General features: G+C 44.7%; 2 protein-coding genes across 2 annotated transcripts in view; one reads left to right on the top strand and one right to left on the bottom strand.

Annotated features, from left to right (window-relative positions):
* MCPH1 (microcephalin 1) overlaps window positions 1-21,937 on the top strand; it is a 629,434-nt gene that overhangs the window by 250,671 nt on the left and 356,826 nt on the right. The window lies entirely within an intron of this gene.
* ANGPT2 (angiopoietin 2) overlaps window positions 557-21,937 on the bottom strand; it is a 248,444-nt gene continuing 227,063 nt past the window's right edge. The window contains exons 7-9 of the mRNA XM_030198945.1: window positions 12,781-12,947; window positions 10,046-10,176; window positions 557-2,158 (exon numbers count right to left, since the gene is read on the bottom strand). Coding sequence (XP_030054805.1) covers window positions 1,998-2,158; window positions 10,046-10,176; window positions 12,781-12,947 — 459 coding nt within the window. The 3' untranslated portion in view covers window positions 557-1,997. The remainder of the gene's footprint in view (window positions 2,159-10,045; window positions 10,177-12,780; window positions 12,948-21,937) is intronic.

A 21,937-nucleotide genomic window follows, 5' to 3' on the forward strand; every position in this document is an offset into this window, starting at 1 on the left:
TTAATAATTTTGGTCACTCTTCTTTGAATCTTTTCTAATTCTGCTATATTTAATTAATTTATTTATTTTAAGTATGTATATACTGCCTAGATCTAAGCGGTTTATCTTTCTTGACATACAATGACCAGAATTGCACACAATATTCAAGGTGAGGTTGCAGCATGGAGCAATACTGAAGCATTATAATATTCTTTGTCTTATTTTCTCTCTCTTTCCTAATAATTCTTAGCATTCTGTTTGCTTTTTGGATATTTTTCCCAGTGTGCATCACTTTGCATTTGTCCACATTAAATTTCATCTGCCATTTGGATGCCCATTCTTCTAGTTTCCTGATGTCTCCCTGCAATTTCATGTTCTGCATGTTTTTGTAAAGAACATTGAATAAGTGTTATGACATCTGGTAGTAGCTTTGAGTGACAGTATCCCATTTTAACTATATATATATATATATATATATATATATATATATATATATATATATATATATATATATATTATTGGTGTCGCACTTCTGTAATTAAAGGAGACTTTTGCTTTTTTTGTACTGTAAAATTAATTTTTTTCTAGGAGCCATTTGTTTAGTCGGGATGGACTCTGACTTTATAAAATACTAGCAATAATCATGGTTATAATAAACCCACATATATTTATACCAGCTAGAGAACAGGTGTTAGCTATATGTATGTAAAATACATGCTTATAAAGTATGTTCATCAATAGCAGTTCTATTCGTACTCTGCCTTAGAATATACCTATACCAAACTCATGTACAGGCACACATCTTCTTGTAAATGCATGTACTTGTATATGTGGGGAAATTTTGTAAGAGGTATTTTCTAAAGTTAACCTTCCATGAAAATTGACCTGAAAAAAGTAATCATAGACATTTACACTTACTTTTTCTGTGATTACTTCATCTGTACACCTAGCCCTGCCCAAGCCCACTGTCTTTTTCCTACAGGTAAAAATGTGTGTATTGTTGATCCCCATGTGTACTTTTACCCAGAGAAAGGGTGAGCAATTTTCAGGCAGCCTGTTTCAAGACCCTTTTACTTGGGTAGAGTTCTCCTCTTAAATTCTGTCCAAAAGCACAACATTATTTTTAACAAGGCTTCCCCTTTACATTATTATGCTATTCTTGTAACAAAGTATCTGTACAAAGAAAGAAAGCATCATTCTGTAGGTGGGGTTTAATTCATCATCTGAAAATATTTTACAAAAACAGATTATTGTAGAACAATCAGAAATGGTGTTTGTATAAGATGTTATGTAATAAATGATATCATACTAAACTATCAACTAAATGAATTACAAAATGGAAGTTAACCAGAAACCATGCAGTCAATATATGTAATTGCAGTAGTTTTATGGAACATTACTTTATGCACTTAAAGGCTTAAATGTGTCTGAATATGCTGGTGTCTTGGAATCTGTTCAATAAGTTGGTATGCTGTTCAAGAAAATTCATGATCTGTAGCTGAAAGTGGTTTGCAGCACAGTTATAAAGCCTGAAATCCTTTAAAAAATATTGATGTAAATTATAGAACTATGTATACCTGTACAAAAAGTACAAAATAGTCCACATTGTAGATAGTACTGTAAAACGTATGCAAAAAAATCATGTTCAAAAAATTCAAGGATGTGCATCAGACATGTTAAAATTAAGTGTATTTCACAGTTCCAGTTATTTATGAAGTCATACACATCTCTTCATGACTGTCCAGTTTCAAATTGCATCACAGTGTCTTACCCATGATCTTCCACTAAAATCGTAAAATCTGGTTCTTTAAAGCTTTTTCTTTAGTTGTCTGAAAAAGTCATATTTGGCTGAAAAAAGCTGCTGAAAGTTAAGTATCAGAACCTACTAATCCATTTGGAATATTGGTGCATTTCTTGCAGTGGGGCATGAGGCAGCATGCATGTGTATTTACATCTTGTGCAAATGAAGTCTCTAAAGTTTTTGTAATACAAAAATGTTTCATAACATGCAAATTCATTTAGAAATCTGCAGGTCTGATCATCATTGTTGTAGCTTTAAGAGAGTAGCCTGATCCTTTCCAGTAGTACCACTTAATGCCATTAAATTTGTTTGTATTCTGTCCCAATGAATAGTACATCCCATTCAGGTTAGAAGGACCACATGCATCAAACCACCAGCCTGTAACAAGATGGGAATAAAAAGAAATATAGCACTTGTTCTAGTTTAAGAAACAAACTTTTATGAATGTAAAATGAAAACTGTAGGATTATAATCTATTTAGAAAACATTGGAAACAGTCGGGTGCACTGTTCTGGTTTAAGGAAATAAGACCTATAGACAGCCATTTTGTAAAACATGGTCTCCATTAAAAAAAAAAGTCTGTACATGTTGGGGTAATAGTAGGTGGGTTCTACATATCAGTTTTTCTTCTACTCTTTCCCATGTTTCTGTTCACTAGCTGGATGCGCTGTTCGTGTTTAAGGGAGGGGTGTGGAGGAGGAAGAAAGGAGTTGACCATTGACCCACCAGCATTTTTTCACAGCTGTCACTTTAGAAAGAGCACTTTCTACTGTTTCCCATGTTCCTGTTCACCAACTGGATGCGCAGTTGGTGTTTAAGGCAGATATGTGGAGGAGGAAGAAAGGAGTTGATCATTGACCCACCAGCATTTTTTCACAGCTGTCACTTTAGAAAGTACACTTGGACATTTTTTCATGTAAATTTCTTGTTACATCCACTTTCATATAGTTTTAATGTTTTTCTCTGACTCTTAGAAAAGACCTTAAAATATTGCTGAACACAGTATATAAAAATCAGTGATCTGAAAAAATATAAAATTATTTTTCAAATTTAAATCTGATTTTATAATTTTCACATTTTGTTTTTAAAAACTAGCTCAGAAATACCATAATTATAACTTCCAATTATATTCTATGGGCATTCTTGTTAACAGCAATAAATGGAGATGAGGGCTAACTATCCTTGATCCACTACAATCCAGCATTTGCCCTCTACATTCAATTGAAACAGCCCTTGCTAAAGTCTAATGACCTGTATCTGGCCAGATCCAAAAGTCTCTATTCTATCCTCATCCTTCTCGATCTGTTTGTTGCTTTTGACACCACCTACTCCTTGATAATGCTGTCCTCACTTGGATTTTGGGGCTGTGTTCTTTCTTGCGTTTCTTCTTATCTCTCCCATCACACTTTTAGTATATACTCTGGTGGAGCTAGTTCCACTTCTATCTCATTATCAGTTGATGTATCTCAGGGCTCTGTCTAGGGAGCTCTTTTTTTCTCTATCTATATTTATTCCCTTGGTGCTCTGATCTCCTCTCATGATTTTCAGTATCACCTTTATGCTGATGACTCCCATCTCTACACACCAGGAATTTCAGTAGGAATGCAGACTAAGTATCAGCCTGTCTGTCTAACATTGCTACCTGGATGTCTCATAGCCAAATCTGAAACTGAATATGGCCAAGACTGAGCTTCTTATCTTTCCCCTTAAACCCACCTCTCCTCTTTCCCCATTCTCTATTTCTGTCAATAACACTCTCATCCTCCCTGTCTTCTGAATTTGTAACCTTTGGATCATCTTTGACTCCTCTTTCTCTGCACAAATCCAACAGACTGCTAAAACATGTAGTGGAGGAGTGGCCTAGTGGTTAGGGTGGTGGACTTTGGTCCTGGGGAACTGAGGAACTGAGTTCGATTCCCACTTCAGGCACAGGCAGCTCCTTGTGACTCTGGGCAAGTCACTTAACCCTCCATTGCCCCATGTAAGCCGCATTGAGCCTGCCATGAGTGGGAAAGCGCGGGGTACAAATGTAACAAAAACAAAAAAAAATGTTGTTTATTTCTCTATGTCACCAAAATTTGTCCCTTCCTTTATGAGCATTTTACCAAAATCCTTATTTTGCTAGTGTCTGTATGCTCACCTTAGTCTTCTCCTCCTTAATTGGCTTCCTATCCGTTTCTGCATACAGTTCAAATTTCTCGTATTAACTTAGAAGTGCAGTACCTCTCTACTCTTCTCTCCCTACACTCCTCCACAAGAATTTATCAGGTAAATTTCTCTTATCTATACCCTTCTCTACTGCAAACTCCAGACTCTGTCTCTTTTGTCTTCCTGCAACATATACCTGTAATAGACTTCCTAAGTCAGTATGTCAAGCTCCGTCTCTGGCCATATTCATATCTAGGCTAAAAGCCCAACTTTTTGAGGCTGCTTTTAACTCCTAACTCCTGTTCATTTGTTCATTACCCATGTCTGTTTACAGCATTGCCTACTCCCTTATTTGTCCTGTTTCTGTCTTGATTAGATACATAAGCTCTGATGAGCAGGAACTGTCTCATACGTATTTAGTATGCAGTGTTGCATACATCTAGTAGTGCTATAGAAATTAGTAGTAATAGTATTTTATCAGCTCTTTCAGGTATTGTATATGTACATACAGAGTTAAGCCTTTACCTCTTTCTAAAAGAGCAAGGCAAAGAACATCAATGAATAAAGGATCCAGAGGACAGAATATTATCTGGGCAAGCAGGAGAAGTCTGAATTTAAAATGGACAGAGGGGAAGAATAGAAAGTAAAATAAAATGTGAACTACAGAACATATTCTTTCAGTCCAGAAGAAGTTTTTGATTCTGAATGTACCCTCCACTAAGGAGGAGTCTTACTAAAGGGCAATCCATAGCGTGCCTCAGATTTATCCAGAGACTTGTGTGTTATGTCCATCTACCAGCAGGTGGAGACAGAGCGAACATCAGAGCTCAGCCATATAGGACCTTGGCAGCAGCCTCACCTTCAATATTTTCCTATCTAGCAGGTGGACGAACATACCCTGGCAGCTCTGGATCGACGGGGGCGCTTGGCCTTCATCTGGACGTAGTTGAGTGATGGGGTCAAGTTAGCTGGTACCGGCTGGGGGCTGACCTGGTAGGTTCAGGTTCCTCCCCCATCTCCCCCCCCCCCCTTCAGAGGGAATATCCTCTCCCTTCTCCCGGCTGTAGTCTTCTATTTATTTCGATTTTGCTCACACCTTTTTCAGTAGTAGCTGAAGGTGAGTTACATTCAGGTACATTGTATATTGTCTGCTCCCTGTTTAAGGTTCAGCTGAATTATCCTGCCTCTTAAAAAAAAAAAAAAGTTTAATCCAGTACAGTTTTAAGGGAGCTCTGCTGCACTTTAAAAAAAATGTCTTTGCCAGCTAAATCAGCCAAGCGCTGCTCCTGGTGTTGTGGAGCCTGGGGAACAGCGTTGGGGGTCTGTGCCTCTTGTGCTTCTCCTCCTCCTCCTGAGCCAGTGCTTCTTCTCCTTCACCCATCAGAGTGTCTGTCAGGGGAAGTTGTAACGGGCTACATGGAGTTCATGGTTTCGCGTGGGTCCGCGGGTTCCATCTTAGATGTGCAAACATGTGCCTTTTTTCCACCATCAGAGAAAATATTTCTGTGAGGGGGGGGGGGGGGGGCCGCAGTTTCTAACCTGGAGGGTGCATGTTGGAAATGGGTGGGTCTTGGTCTCATTTTCAGGACACGCACATGTACTGTCCCTGGGAAGTTGGGGTTGTTTCAGCGTCCCTGTTAACAACAGAAGGTGCAGCCCCTTTGAGGGAATAGATGCATGGCTGGCGCCTCGGCTTTGTGGGCGGCCCAGGCCCCCTGCGCTAATGATGGGGTCTTGATTCATTCCTCCAGGCTTGTCATTGGTGGGCGCTTGTCGCTTTTTCTGGTGGAGTAAACCAGCATTATGTCCAACCAGAGGGTCCTGGAGATTCTGCGGTACAGTTACAAACTGGAATCTGCATGTGAGCTGCCATATTTTTCCTGGAATCCCCTTGCAAAGCAACTGTAAAGGTTCAGGCAGTTTGAGCCACCCTTGATGAGCTGCTCGGTCCCTCTAGAGGAAGTCGGATAGGGGTGTTACTTCATTTATTTCGTGATAAATAAGAAGGGCAGCACCTTTCACATGGTCCTCGATCTCAAGAGGGTCAACAGAGCCCTCGAGGTGAGACACTCATGGAGATGCTTTGCTCAGTGATAGCGGTGGTACAACCAAGGGAATTTTTGGCATCTCTGGACTTCAAGGAAGCATGTCTCCATATTCCCATTTGGCCACTGCACCAGCATTTCCTTAGGTTCGTGGTTCTCGGGTCCATGCCATTTTGGCTTGGCGACAGCATCCCGCACCTTTTCCATGGTGATGATGGTGGTAGTGGCATCCTTCCTGAGGAAGGAGGGCATCAGGGTTCATCCCTACCTGGATAACTGGCTCATTTGGGCATCCTCGAAGGAGGACAGTGTGTGGGTGACTGGTTGAGTAGTCGCACTGCTGCATGTCTTAGGTTGGGTGATCAACCTGGAAAAGAGCAGGCTCCCAGGGAAAGTTTTTCCTTTGGAGGACCACAGGCAGAAGTTGTGCTCCTGGTTTACCCATCTGCTTCGGCTCCAACGGCCTTGGATATTGTGTATGTTTTTGGCTCTATGGTGTTGACCTTGGAGGTCCTTCCATGGGCAAGGTTCTATATGCAGGACCTACAGCTGTCACTGTTGTGCAGGTGGTTGCTGCTGGTGGACGATTACCACCTCTGGCTCCCATGGATGGTGCAGGCCTGACTTGGGATTCGTCAGTAGCTTCAGTCCAGCAACCTGAGGAGGGAGGTCTCGGGCCATTGGGGGATGCAGGAAATGGATCTCATGGCGATTTGGGACAATGCTAAGGTGCCCTGATTCTTTAGCAGACAGAAGGATTTGGCGGCGGAGGGCATGGATGCACTCTTGCAGTCATTGCCCACCGAAGGCCTGCATTATGCCTATCCACCTTGGCTGGTGATCGGATGGCTTCTGGGATGCAGTTTTCGGCACCTGGGTCCAGTGTTGCTGGTAGATTCAGATTGGCCTTTGCAACCCTGGTACGTGGACTTAGTCCAGTTTCTGGCAGATCACCCGCTTTAGTTGGCAGGCATCAGTGGGCTTCTGGTGCAGGGTCTGGTGCTCATGGAGGATCCCTCCCCCTTTGGTCATACAGCCTGGCTCTTGAGAGGCAGAAATTATTTATTTATTAGGATTTATTTACCGCCTTATTGAAAGAATTCACTCAAGGTGGTGTATAGTAAGAATAAATCAAACATAAGCAATAGACAATTATAGTAGTAAAAATATTCAAATAGCAATACAAAGTATGGCATAGTATACTACTTGCAATGTCAACACAATATGTAATAGAGCATTTTAATATACAGTGTAGAATATAAGCAAAGATGGAACATATAGATAGGTAAGAGAGTAAGAGGAGTTAGAAAATAAGGAAGAGAAGCTATCTAGACTCAGTGATTAAGATGCTGCTTCAGGCTGCTTTGAGTCCTGGTGTGGGTCGCAGGGGGTGGTAGCTTCAGCCTCACTGGCTCATATCCTGACCTCCTTACTGACAGGTCTGGAAAAGGGGCTGGTGTTGGGCTCCCTGAAGGTGCAAGTGGCAGCATTGGTGTGCTTTTGCTGTTGGCTGCAGGGAACATCCCTGGTGGTGCTTCTGGCTGTGGTCGGGTTTCTACATGGTGTTAACCATCTCCATCCGCCCAGGTGGCTGGTTTGTCCAGAATGACAGCTCAGTGTAGTTCTGTGGACTTTTCAGAGGTTGCTGTTTGAGCCTTTGGACAGGATCTCCTTGGAGGACTTAACTTTGAAAGAGGGGTTTCTCATGGCCATTGCTTCGGGCCATAAGGTCTTGGAGCTACAGGTGATTTTCTACTGGGAGACGGGGGTGGGGGGAGCGCAACTTTGAATTGTACCTTATTTTCTTCCAAAAGTGGTCATGGGTTTTCATGTGAACCAGCCGATTTTCCTTCCGTTCTTTCGGCAGGAGGATTACCCTGAAGACTTCAGAGCACTACATCATCTGGATGTTTGACAGGTCTTGGTACAGCATCTGGAAGTTACCAATGATTTCTGCTGATCCGACCATCTGTGGTGTTTGTGAGTCAAAAGAAGGGCCAGCAGGAGGCAAAGGCTACCATTGTGTGCTGACTGAAAGAAGCGATCTCGTCAGTAAATCTGTGGCTCACTTGGCTGGGGTGGAGGCACATTCAGTGTTGGTGGATGAGATCTGTAGATCCGCGATGTGGGCTTACATTATAGACTAGATGTGGCGGCGTGCTGGGATGTGACCTTCAGCAAGGCGATGTTACATGTTGGGATTGTTTGGTCCTACCCTTCTTGAGGACTGCTTTGTTACATCCCACAAGCTTTTGGATTGATCTGAAGGACAATATGAAAGGGAAAATTAGTTCTTACTGTTAATTTTCTTTTCATTAGTCTGAAAGATCAATCCAGAGGCCCACCCTTGGTGTTGATATTCAGCTTTTGTTGTCTCTGCTCTGTGCCTCTATAGGTGGGGAGTTGCGGCAGAGGCAGGGCACATGCTTTCAGAATATTCTCCAGAGCAAAGAGTGACTGGTATACCAGAGGATGAGTTCTTCTGGTTTTCCTGTTGTGCAGGATTAGCTGTGGTACATCTCATGATATGGACGCGACTGCAAATAATTTAAATGATTGCCCGGTGGTGTGGGGTCACACATGGACCCTGGTGTTAGCAGGACACTTTTTTGTTGTGCCAGTTCGTTTGTTGCTTCTTACTTTGTTGTACTATAAAGAGGCAGGAGAACTCTCACTCTGATTTGAATTCTTCACTTCTTGGGTATCTACAACACTGAAAGTGAGGCTGCTGCCAGGGTCCTATATGGCCTGAGCTCTGATGGTCTCTCTATCTCCACTTGCTGGTAGGCGGACATAACCCACATGTGTCTGGATTGATCTTTTGGGACTAATGGAAAGAAAATTAACAGGTAAGAACTAATTTTCCCTGAAGCACTTAATGTGCTGTTAACATGTGGGGCAACTACTGCATAACTGGAACAACTACTGTGTGACTGCATTAAGGGGTTCTGAGGTGATTTGCCTGTCTGGCACATTAAATTGTACATTACTGAATTTAAATTTTTTTCTATTGGTGGCATGGCATAGGTAGAGAGTAGGCATGGAAGCATCTGCTAGTACAATATCCTTACCGTGCACTAACTGGCTAATGCAGAGATAACATGGACCACTTAACGCCTCCTAAGTAGAAGCACTAAGTGCTTTCACTGAAGATAATTGTGGGATTTAAGCATGAATAAATGTGCAGTTGAGTGCACTCAAAAGCTGTGTCTTCAGTGTTGGAGAAAAGTTCCCAAAAGAGCTCCAATTTCTATCCTGTTGTCATCAAAGAACACCTGATACAGGTAAGTAACTGTGTTTTGTCCCCACCACCTTCCTTTTTCTCCTCTGTCACCCTTAATTTTGTTCAGACATTTTCCTGAACACTCACCATACTACTGATACTTTGCTTGCCATCCACGTGCAAGCCATTGTTGGCTCTTGTTACTGTTTCTACTTCTTCTGCTATTGTTTACCCATTGGTCTGACATGGGCCACTGCAGTCTCTCCCACTAGTTACTTTCACTTTGATTGCTGCCTCCAGTCCCCCCAAACTAAAAAATAACCATTTCTGCCTCTACCCATGTTGAATCCATAGGTTGCTACTGCATCCATCTGCCATCTCTTTTATGGCCCCATTATGGCTGTAGTCCTCACCCTTCCCCAGCTATCTCCATCACATACCAGTGACCTCTTGAGATGGTGCCTCAGATTATACTTCCTTGACTTTTGTTGGGTTTAGTGAAATGCTGATGCCACCTCCCTGATTAGTCTAGGTTGTAAATGTGAAATGAAGTTGGAAGCATATGATTTATATTGTATTGGACCAACACAGTAATTGTTTTAATATAAATTTAGTGTTTCTGTAAACATTTACAAATAACTGTAGTATTCTACTTGTTAGAAATTACCTATGACATATTTCAGAGTAAATACTTTTTATTGTTGAGTAAAAATTCATTATTGACATTTCTGTACATTTATGGACATTATGATAGACATAACTGGTCATGTTATACAGTCCTGCTTACTGATAAACTGTATTCAGTGCCAGTAAAAATAGGAAGATCATGAAAAAGAAAATCATTCATACCTCCTGTTGCCATTTGTGAACATTTGCAAATACATTTGTCATTGTCAGCATCCTTTGTACTAAAATCATTTCCTGGTTGGCTAATGCTATTTATTTTGCCTGCAGTCCCTGTGTATCCATTAAGGTGGATCCTGTGGTAATGCAAAAAAAGATAGAAACAAGCCATTGATTAGCATTACTGAAATATTTTTTGAAAGGTATGAACCTTAGCAAACAGCAAAAGCTTCAGTTCTGTCTTGATTAATTTACTGATGTGAGCTTTACATGCATTACAGTGATATTCCTATAAGCATCATATTTACACAGCTTAGATATTAACCTTGACTTTTTATGTTCAGACCTTCCTTTTTTTTTTTTTTTTTTTTTTAAGTATGAGATATTACTTAAAGGGGGCAGAAAAAGAAGTCCATCATTATATTTGTCTGTCTTAGAATTTAATTTCCCTTCTGCTTTTTCTATCATTGATAGTATTTTCCTACACTAAGGTGCTCTTTTACAAAACCATGCTAGCGATTCTCATGCAGCAAATGCACCACAGCCCATTCATTTTGATTGGGCTGTGTTGCATTTGCCACGTAGGAATCGCTAGCGTGGTTTAGTGAAAGAGTCCCTACATTTGCATTATAGTCTAGATGGAATGTCTAAATTATTGATTATAATAATAATAATGATTATTATTATTATTATACTTGTCAGATGCCCTTGGCTGGGTTTGACACTCTAAATATTACGTATTTCCTAAGATCCTAGGATATTCAGAGGTATTGACGCAGGTTGTGGGCAGTTCTAAACAGCACAGCCTTCTGTAGTTGACATGGTGATTTTGCCAATGCTCAGTGTTGTTCAGATGTTCCAGATATTTCGATATTGCTCCAAGCAGGGACATAGCTATGATTGAGCAAGACTAGCAAGATGCCCAGAGCTGCCCAGTGTTAAGGGCCGCCTGCTGTTGAACCATCCCCCTCCCTTTCATGTCCAGCATCCCTACCTTCCTCTGCCTCCCCCCCCCCCCCCAATGGGTCTGGAATCTCTCCAGCCCCCCTCACCAATCCTCCAAATGTGTGTTGGGTCACTGGTAGCGGCAGTGCCGAAAACAGGTTGCCTCAGGACAGTTGGCCCCACCAGATACTTTCTTCAGCCATGTCCCACCTCAGATGCAACTTCCTGTGGATGGGATATGGCAGAGGAAAAGCACTGCTAGGGCTAGCTGGAGGCAGCCTGTTTTCAGTGCTTCCTTTGCTGTGCGTTTGGAGGACTGGTGAGAGGGGAGTAGATGCTAGATCTGAGGGGAAGGAGAGGTTACACCAGTGGAGGGAGGGAGAGAAAGATGCCAGACCATGGCGGAGTCAGAGGTGAGGGGTGCAGGAGAAAGGAAAGAGGGGGAGAAACTGACATGGGAAGGGACAGAGAAGATTCTGGGCATGGAAAGAGCATAGGGACAAGGACACAGGGGCAATGCTGGATACAAGGGGAGGAATAGGAACACAGAGGGGATGCTGAACATGGGGGAGTTAGGGACAGGGACCTAGGGGAGAGACACTGGACAGGACAGATAGGGATGCAAAGGAAAGATGGATGGTGGACATAGAGAAGAAGTGTCAAAAGGACAGGAGACCATGGTAAGACAGTTAAGAAAAAAAACAGAAGAAAGCAGAAAAGAAACACTGGGTCCAAAGTGTTGGACAAAAAAGGTAGAAAAAATATTTTTTCCCCAAATTTATTAATTTAATACGTCAGCTTTGGGAAATGTGTTTCTCTGATATCTTGCATTTCAGTTTCCCACTTCCTTGGGAGAGGTGGTGTTATAGGGGTCCCATCTTAATTTTTCTGCCTGGGACCATTCAGTCCTAGTTATGCCACTGGCTCCAAGATTAACAATTGTATGTTTTCATCAGAGTCACTCAACTTCGGGTCTGGCTATTTGTGATCATCTCAAACACAGCTGTCTCCTAGTATTGCTACATCTCCACACCTGCTTCTTTTCAACCATGATAATATTGGGTCTCTTGTGCAGCAACTACTCATCAGTCTGTACCCTGAAGTCTCAGAGAACTTTGGCTTGTTCACTTTTTTTTTTAACCACAGTTTCAATTTTGTGGTTACAGGCAAATTATGTTTTTGACAGATATTCCAATGTATCAGAGCCACTATTGCTATGTCTTTCCTTGTAGTCAGTCTGGGTGTTCTTTTTGTAGCAATGAATGTGAGATTCTCTCACCTATCCCAATAATTGTAAAATATTATATATATCCCACCTATCCCAACATACCTTCCTACTCTTTACAGGTTAAATAGCTTCTTTGTTTTTTAATTGTATTTATTAAACTTCAATAAAATAAAAATAAAAACACAAAGTAAATTCCAGACTCAATGACTTACAAGAAGGCAATACAGTAATTGCACAAAAAAAATCAAGTAACAGAGAGCATTACAATTTATGTTTAAATCTGTTTATTAGTATAGTCAAATGAACAAGAAACAACAAACCCTATCCGTAGTTCTGGGTTTGGCACTGATTTCCTTTCCCTTTGGATACACTACATTTCAACCAATAGTCTGCTACTGGTAATAAAAAAAGATTATGATGGTATATTTCCCATTTAATGTCGAAAACTAACCTATTAAGAAGTAATTTGAACACAAATTCTGCACACTAACTGGTAGTACCTTTGCCAAATCAAATAGTAGAATCCATTGCTCATATACTTCTGGCTCAATTGTAGAATTTTACTCACCTGTAGTTTTGTGTTTCACTTTCCAGATAAAAGTGTTCATACAGTGAATATGCTTCATTTCCTTCCCAGTCTTTCAACAGGATTTTAAGAACATAACGTTGCTGATTACTCAGTTGAAATACAAACTCATTTCCCAGCCAGTATTCTCCAGAAATGTCACCAAATCCCTGTAACCCAAATGGTATATTTCTTAATTTTCTGAGGGGTTGGCATTGAAATCATTTTGCTCTATTCATAATCTTCACACTGTTCAATTCTGATATAAAGCATGCAGTCTTGTGACTACTATAAACATAAGAAATGATATATAGTGATTTTTTATTAAGCATATATTGTTCTTGTTGTTTTTGTAAGCTAAAGCCAAGAGTTGGCTATGCAGACTTTCATTTGTGAATACGCCTACATCTAATGACCAAAGACAATCAAGTTAATGACCAGTCAGTCTGAATTTGGGTCTGCATAGAGGGGAGATAATTGTGTATATATTCATATATACACAATTATCTCCCTCTCTGCAGACCCATACACGCATTACATACAGTGATGTAGCAATCCATTCGGCCAATCAGTGAAGACTGGTATTGCAAACACATTGACATACTGGTATGTGACAATCTAGAAGATTTGTAGAGGTACAGAAACATTTCCAGTCAGGTCAAAATAACATATTAAAATACTAGGAACTGAGTCATACAGAGACTGATAGCAGCTAAGAACCATAAGACTTATGTTTGATTATTTTTCCTGCTTACTATAATCTTCCTTGATGTCTAGCTTTGTCCTCATGACTCTTCAGTGCATCTCCCATGCATGATTTTTTTTTTTATTGGATTTGTTCCCATAATCTTCACTGGGATACTATTTCAACCATCTACCTCAATTTCTATGAAGACATTTTTTACATTACTCCTGATTCTACTCCCTTTCTTCTTGTCTCATGACACCTTACTCTGAAACTTCTTTTCACTATAAAATATTTTCTTCTACATTATTTATATCTTTGAACTTTCTGAATTTCTTTATTTCCCTCTTCTTCCTGCCTCTAAAGTATGTATGTATATGTTGTTAAAAGGCCTATACTAATCTGTATTTAGGTGTTTAAGATGGCTTTTAATGTGCGTTAACAATCTGACTCTGCATTAACAGGCACTAACATGGAAATTCGTATTCGAGAGCACAGTGTTGCGGGGAATAGGTGGGTTCTGTGCCTTGCAATTAATGGTGGGGGGGGGGGGGGGGTCATGGACTAACAAGTTAATGTGGCAGGTAATACAGAACTGTTATCTACACATCCAAAGGTGTGGCTAACTTTATTCTGTGTTAGTGGCTGTTGCATAATTATAAGTTCACGGCTTCTCCCCCAAAGTGCCAGGAACATCCCCACAGTTAACGCAGAGATTTAGCACTAAATGTGCCTTAACTCAGCTGCTAATGTACACAGGTTAAAGCACATCACAGCTTAGTAAATAGGCCCCTAATTCTATAACCTTAGCGCCTAAATGTAGGCACCATGTGTGCACTAAAATGATACAATACTAAAGGATGTGACTGTAACATTCACGTGCATAAATGCTAGACGTGCACTCGGCAGTATTCTATAACATGAGCTTGCAAGTTGCATAACACATAAAATGCAAGAGGGTGAGGACAGGTGGAGGCGCATGGATGGGGCGTTGGCACAGCAAACATTTATGTATATAGGTCAGTGGTTCCTAATCCTGGACCTGGAGGCACCCCAGCTAGTCAGGTTTTCAGGATATCCACAATGAATATTCATGAGAGAGATTTGTATACAATGGAGGTAGTGCATACAAATTTCTCTCATAAATATTCATTGTAGATATCCTGAAAATCTGACTGGCTGGGGTGCCCCCAGGACCACGTTTGGGAACCACTGATATAGGTTATAGAATATTGCATTTATGCACTAAAGTGCTTCTAAGCGCATGCATTTATGCCACTATTGACATGACATAAGTGGGCATATCTAAATGTTAGCACCTAAGTGACAATTTATGCTAGTATTCTATAATGAAACCTGAGTGCCAAGATTCTGTTATAGAGTTCGTGCTCAGCACCACTACATTTTGGTGCACTTTATAGAACTGACCCCATTGTGCATGGTAAATATTTGGAATACTATGCATATTTTATGTACTGTGGGTTTAGTGATCTCATGTTTTATTATTTTATTGTGTATGCTTTCAAATTATGGCGCCAGAGACGAATACTACATATACCATGGACTGCCCAAAGAACAAACCAATCATTCTCCAAGGACAAGCAGGCTGCTTGTTCTCACTGATGGGTGACGTCCACGGCAGCCCCTCCAATCGGAAACTTCACTAGTAAAGTCCTTTGCTAGTCCTCACGCGCCCGCGCGCACCGCGCATGCGCGGCCGTCTTCCCGCCCGAAACCGGCTCGAGCCGGCCAGTCTTCTTTTGTCCGCACTCGGTACGGTCGTGTTTTCGCCGTGTCGAGCCCCAGAAAGTCGACCTTGCGCGTCCAAATTTATTTAGACGTGTTTTTTCTTCGGAAAAGTCTTTCAAGTGTCGGGAAGTGCTCCGGAAACACACCCCCCCCCCCCCCCCGGGTTTCGTGTTAATCCTCCCCGTACTTCCAGCTTTTGCCCCGATAAGTTTTCTTTCGTCGTCGGGGTAGGCCTCTTTTCGGCCTCGGTTGAGATTTTCTCCCTTACAAATTTTTTGATGCTCTTTTTCCGTCATTTCGGACTTTGATTTCGCCGGCGCGATTTTTCCGCCCATGACATCGAAGCCTTCCAGCGGCTTCAAGAAGTGCACCCAGTGCGCCCGGGTTATCTCGCTCACTGATCGACACTCGTCGTGTCTTCAGTGTCTGGGGGCCGAGCACCGCCCTCAGAACTGCAGTCTGTGTTCCCTGCTTCAAAGGCGGACTCAGGTAGCGAGACTAGCCCAGTGGAACGTGTTGTTCTCGGGCTCTTCGTCGGCATCGGCACCGGGATCTTCGAGTGCATCGACGTCGTCAGCGTCCAGACCATCTTCCTCGGCCGCCCCTGCATCGAGTGCATCGAGGCATCGGGCCTCTGCATCGGCGCCGAGACATCGGATAGCTGCATCGACGTCGGTGGTACCGGGACCTCGTCTGCTGATGTCGTCGGACGGTGGTGCATCGTCAGGAGTGCAGGTGAGGGCTGTCCATTCCCCTGCTGGTGGCGGTGAGCCTTCGGGTGGGTCTCCTCCTACCCTGAGGGCTCCTGCGGTACAGCCCCCCCGAGACTGACCTCCTTCGGCCTCGGCCCCGAGGAAGCGACGGCTGGATTCTACATCCTCCTCGTCGGTGCCGGGGAGCTCCGGTGACATGCTTCGGAAGAAATCGAAGAAGCATCGACACCGGTCGCCTCCCCGCGTCGGCACCGAGAGCTCTGGGTCGCCGAGGGAGTCGGCACCCAGCAGGCATCGACACCGAGAGGACCGCTCACCCTCTGTTCAAGAGGTGTCGATGCGCTCCACTGTGGACAGCCCGGAACAGCCTCCTCGCCCGGAACAGGTTCTGACGTCGACGCCTGCATCGACCTCTTTGCCTTTCTCTGCAGCCGCTCTGAACGAGAGCCTCCGGGCCGTTCTCCCAGAGATTCTGGGAGAGCTGTTGCGCCCTACCCCTCCGTTACCGGCGGTGCTTGCGCCTCTGGTACCGTCGAGCGTGGCGCCGGCTGGCCCATCGCCCGGGGTGAGGTCCCCGACGTCGACTGCGGCCACCTCCCAGGAGGGCTCCCCGACTACGTCGGCGGAGGGAGCTTCGCCGATGCGGGCCAGGGAGTCTACCTCTCGACGCCCCCATCGTGGACGTGGCTCCACTGAGTCGAGCCGGGCGAGGTTGCAGACACAGGTTCGTGAACTTGTGTCTGACACCGAGGGTGAGGCCTCGTGGGAGGAAGAAGAAGACCCCAGATATTTCTCTGACGAGGAGTCTGAGGGTCTTCCTTCTGATCCCACTCCCTCTCCTGAAAGACAGCTTTCTCCTCCTGAGAGTCTGTCTTTCGCTTCCTTCGTCCGGGAGATGTCTACGGCCATCCCCTTCCCGGTGGTTGTGGAGGACGAGCCCAGGGCTGAAATGTTTGAGCTCCTGGACTATCCTTCTCCACCTAAGGAAGCGTCCACTGTTCCCTTGCACCATATCCTAAAAAAGACATTGCTTGCGAACTGGACAAAACCTCTAACTAATCCGCACATCCCCAAGAAGATCGAGTCCCAGTACCGGATCCATGGGGACACAGATCTGATGCGCACCCAGTTGCCTCATGATTCTGGAGTTGTGGATCTGGCCCTAAAGAAGGCTAAGAGTTCTAGGGAGCATGCTTCGGCGCCCCCGGGCAAGGACTCTAGAACCTTAGACTCCTTTGGGAGGAAGGCCTACCATTCCTCTATGCTCGTGGCCAAAATCCAGTCTTACCAGCTCTACACGAGCATACACATGCGGAACAATGTGCGGCAGTTGGCGGGCTTGGTTGATGCTCTTCCCCCTGAGCAAGCCAAGCCTTTTCAGGAGGTGGTCAGGCAGCTGAAGGCGTGCAGAAAATTCCTGGCCAGAGGGGTGTATGACACCTTTGATGTTGCGTCCAGGGCCGCTGCTCAAGGTGTGGTGATGCGCAGGCTCTCATGGCTGCGTGCCGCCGACCTGGAGAATAGACTCCAGCAGCGGATTGCGGACTCGCCTTGCCGTGCGGACAACATTTTTGGAGAGAAAGTCGAACAGGTGGTAGAGTCTCTCCACCAGCGGGACACCGCATTCGACAAGTTCTCCCGCCGGCAGCCTTCAGCATCTACCTCTACAGGTAGAAGATTTTTCGGGGGAAGGAAGACTGTTCCCTACTCTTCTGGTAAGCGTAGGTACAATCCTCCTTCTCGACAGCCTGCGGCCCAGGCTAAGCCCCAGCGCGCTCGCTCTCGTCAGCAGCATGCGCCTCAGCCAGGCCCCTCGGCTCCCCAGCAAAAGCAAGGGGCGAGCTTTTGACTGGCTCCAGCAGAGCATAGCCGACATCCAAGTGTCAGTGCCGGGCGACCTACCAGTCGGGGGGAGGTTGAAAGCTTTTCACCAAAGGTGGCCTCTAATAACCTCCGACCAGTGGGTTCTCCAAATAGTCCGGCAAGGATACACCCTCAATTTGGCCTCAAAACCTCCAAATTGTCCACTGGGAGCTCAGTCTTACAGCTTCCAGCACAAGCAGGTACTTGCAGAGGAACTCTCCGCCCTTCTCAGCGCCAATGCGGTCGAGCCCGTGCCATCCGGGCAAGAAGGGCTGGGATTCTATTCCAGGTACTTCCTTGTGGAAAAGAAAACAGGGGGGATGCGTCCCATCCTAGACCTAAGGGCCCTGAACAAATATCTCGTAAAAGAAAAGTTCAGGATGCTTTCCCTGGGCACCCTTCTCTCCATGATTCAGCAAAACGATTGGCTATGCTCTCTGGACTTGAAGGATGCCTACACACACATCCCGATACTGCCAGCTCACAGACAGTATCTGCGATTTCAGTTGGGCACACGCCACTTCCAGTACTGTGTGCTACCCTTTGGGCTCGCCTCTGCGCCCAGGGTGTTCACAAAGTGCCTAGCTGTGGTAGCAGCAGCACTTCGCAGGCTGGGGGTGCACGTGTTCCCATATCTCGACGATTGGCTGGTGAAGAACACATCCGAGGCAGGAGCCCTGCAGTCCATGCAGATGACTATTCGCCTCCTGGAGCTACTGGGGTTTGTGATAAATTATCCAAAGTCCCATCTTCTCCCAGTGCAGAAACTCGAATTCATAGGAGCTCTGCTGGACTCTCGGACAGCTCGCGCCTATCTCCCAGAGACGAGGGCCAACAACTTATTGTCCCTCGTCTCGCGGGTGCGAGCGTCCCAGCAGATCACAGCTCGGCAGATGTTGAGATTGCTGGGCCACATGGCCTCCACAGTTCATGTGACTCCCATGGCCCGTCTTCACATGAGATCTGCTCAATGGACCCTAGCCTCCCAGTGGTATCAGGCTGCTGGGGGTCTAGAAGACGTGATCCACCTGTCCACGAGTTTTCTCGAATCCCTGTATTGGTGGACAATCTGGTCCAATTTGACTCTGGGACGTCCTTTCCAAATTCCTCAGCCACAAAAAGTGCTGACAACGGATGCGTCTCTCCTGGGATGGGGAGCTCATGTCGATGGGCTTCACACCCAAGGAAGCTGGTCCCTCCAGGAACGCGGTCTACAGATCAATCTCCTGGAGTTGCGAGCGATCTGGAACGCTCTGAAGGCTTTCAGAGATCGGCTGTCCCATCAAATTATCCAAATTCAGACAGACAACCAGGTTGCCATGTACTATGTCAACAAGCAGGGGGGCACCGGATCTCGCCCCCTGTGTCAGGAAGCCGTCAGCATGTGGCTCTGGGCTCGCCGTCTCGGCATGGTGCTCCAAGCCACATATCTGGCAGGCGTAAACAACAGTCTGGCCGACAGACTGAGCCGGATTATGCAACCTCACGAGTGGTCGCTCAACTCCAGAGTGGTGCGCCAGATCTTCCAAGCGTGGGGCACCCCCTTGGTGGATCTCTTCGCATCTCGAGTGAACCACAAAGTCCCTCAGTTCTGTTCCAGGCTTCAGGCCCCCGGCAGACTGGCATCGGATGCCTTCCTCCTGGATTGGGGGGAGGGCCTGCTGTATGCTTATCCTCCCATTCCTCTGGTGGGGAAGACTTTGTTGAAACTCAAGCAAGACCGAGGCACCATGATTCTGATTGCTCCTTTTTGGCCGCGTCAGATCTGGTTCCCTCTTCTTCTGGAGTTATCCTCCGAAGAACCGTGGAGATTGGAGTGTTTTCCGACCCTCATCACGCAGGACGAAGGGGCTCTTCTGCATCCCAGCCTCCGGTCCCTGGCTCTCACGGCATGGATGTTGAGAGCGTAGACTTTGCCTCTTTGGGTCTGTCAGAGGGTGTCTCCCGCGTCTTGCTTGCTTCCAGGAAAGATTCCACTAAGAGGAGTTACTTCTTTCTGTGGAGGAGGTTTGCCGTCTGGTGTGACAGCAAGGCCCTAGCTCCTCGCTCTTGTCCTACACAGACCCTGCTTGAATACCTTCTGCACTTGTCTGAGTCTGGTCTCAAGACCAACTCTGTAAGAGTTCACCTTAGCGCAATCAGTGCATACCATTACCATGTGGAAGGTAAGCCGATCTCAGGACAGCCTTTAGTTGTTCGCTTCATGAGAGGTTTGCTTTTGTCAAAGCCCCCTGTCAAGCCTCCTACAGTGTCATGGGATCTCAATGTCGTTCTCACCCAGCTGATGAAACCTCCTTTTGAGCCACTGAATTCCTGCCATCTGAAGTACTTGACCTGGAAGGCCATTTTCTTGGTGGCAGTTACTTCAGCTCGTAGAGTCAGTGAGCTTCAGGCCCTGGTAGCCCAGGCCCCTTACACCAAATTTCATCATAACAGAGTAGTCCTCCGCACTCACCCTAAGGTTGTGTCAGAGTTCCATCTGAACCAGTCAATTGTCTTGCCAACATTCTTTCCCCGTCCTCATTCCTGCCCTGCTGAACGTCAGCTGCACACATTGGACTGCAAGAGAGCATTGGCCTTCTACCTGGAGCGGACACAGCCCCACAGACAGTCCGCCCAATTGTTTGTTTCTTTTGATCCCAATAGGAGGGGAGTGGCTGTAGGGAAACGCACCTTATCCAATTGGCTAGCAGATTGCATTTCCTTCACTTACGCCCAGGCGGGGCTGGCTCTTGAGGGTCATGTCACGGCTCATAATGTTAGAGCCATGGCTGCGTCGGTAGCCCACTTGAAGTCAGCCTCTATTGAAGAAATTTGCAAAGCTGCGACGTGGTCATCCGTCCACACATTCACATCTCATTACTGCCTGCAGCAGGATACCCGACGCGACAGTCGGTTCGGGCAGTCAGTTCTTCAGAACCTGTTTGGGCTTTAGGATCCAACTCCACCCCCCGAGGGCCCTGTTTGTTCTGTTCCAGGCTGCACTCTCAGTTAGTTGGTAAATTTTTTAGGTCAATTTCAGTTATGTCCTCGCCGTTGAGATGACAATATTTCTGTACTGCCATTAAAATGCATCGTGCCCAATTCTGGACGCTGCACTTTATTTTATTATCATTTTACATATTTAAATATTTATAACCATGCAATCTACTATTCTTGGTGGGAAATCATACACAATAAAATAATAAAACATGAGATCACTAAACCCACAGTACATAAAATATGCATAGTATTCCAAATATTTACCATGCACAATGGGGTCAGTTCTATAAAGTGCACCAAAATGTAGTGGTGCTGAGCACGAACTCTATAACAGAATCTTGGCACTCAGGTTTCATTATAGAATACTAGCATACATTGTCATTTAGGTGCTAACATTTAGATATGCCCACTTATGTCATGTCAATAGTGGCATAAATGCATGCGCTTAGAAGCACTTTAGTGCATAAATGCAATATTCTATAACCTATATCAGTGGTTCCCAAACGTGGTCCTGGGGGCACCCCAGCCAGTCAGATTTTCAGGATATCTACAATGAATATTTATGAGAGAAATTTGTATGCACTACCTCCATTGTATGCAAATCTCTCTCATGAATATTCATTGTGGATATCCTGAAAACCTGACTAGCTGGGGTGCCTCCAGGATTAGGAACCACTGACCTATATACATAAATGTTTGCTGTGCCAATGCCCCAGCTCCTTTTTTTCCTGCTGGCTGTTGTCATTATCAAGTGTAGTCACGTCAATGTCAGCTCATGGTGACCCTCTGAATTGTTGCCCTGAATTGTGTTGGTCTTCAGTCAGATGTTATTGTATCAGTCCATCACATTGCTGGTGGTCTTTTGTGTTAACCCTCAACCTTGACATACATGATATCTTTAATTTAATTTAAATTTAATTTCACATTTATAGCCCTCTTAATCACAAAATGAAGACCTCAAAGCACGTAACAAATCAGTCCATCATCGGTTACAATTAAAATTCACATCAAATATACTTAAAAGTTATATAAAAATTATAGTTCCTATTTACTGGATTGTTGCATTGAATTGTAATACTTCCCAATAACTAACGGCGAAATTGGATGTGATTCTTTTGCTGATGCAAGGTTAATGACACAGAATTCCATAATTATGGCCCTATTAATA

The sequence above is a fragment of the Microcaecilia unicolor genome, chromosome 3, assembly GCF_901765095.1.
Source record: "Microcaecilia unicolor chromosome 3, aMicUni1.1, whole genome shotgun sequence".
Lineage (NCBI taxonomy): Eukaryota > Metazoa > Chordata > Amphibia > Gymnophiona > Siphonopidae > Microcaecilia > Microcaecilia unicolor.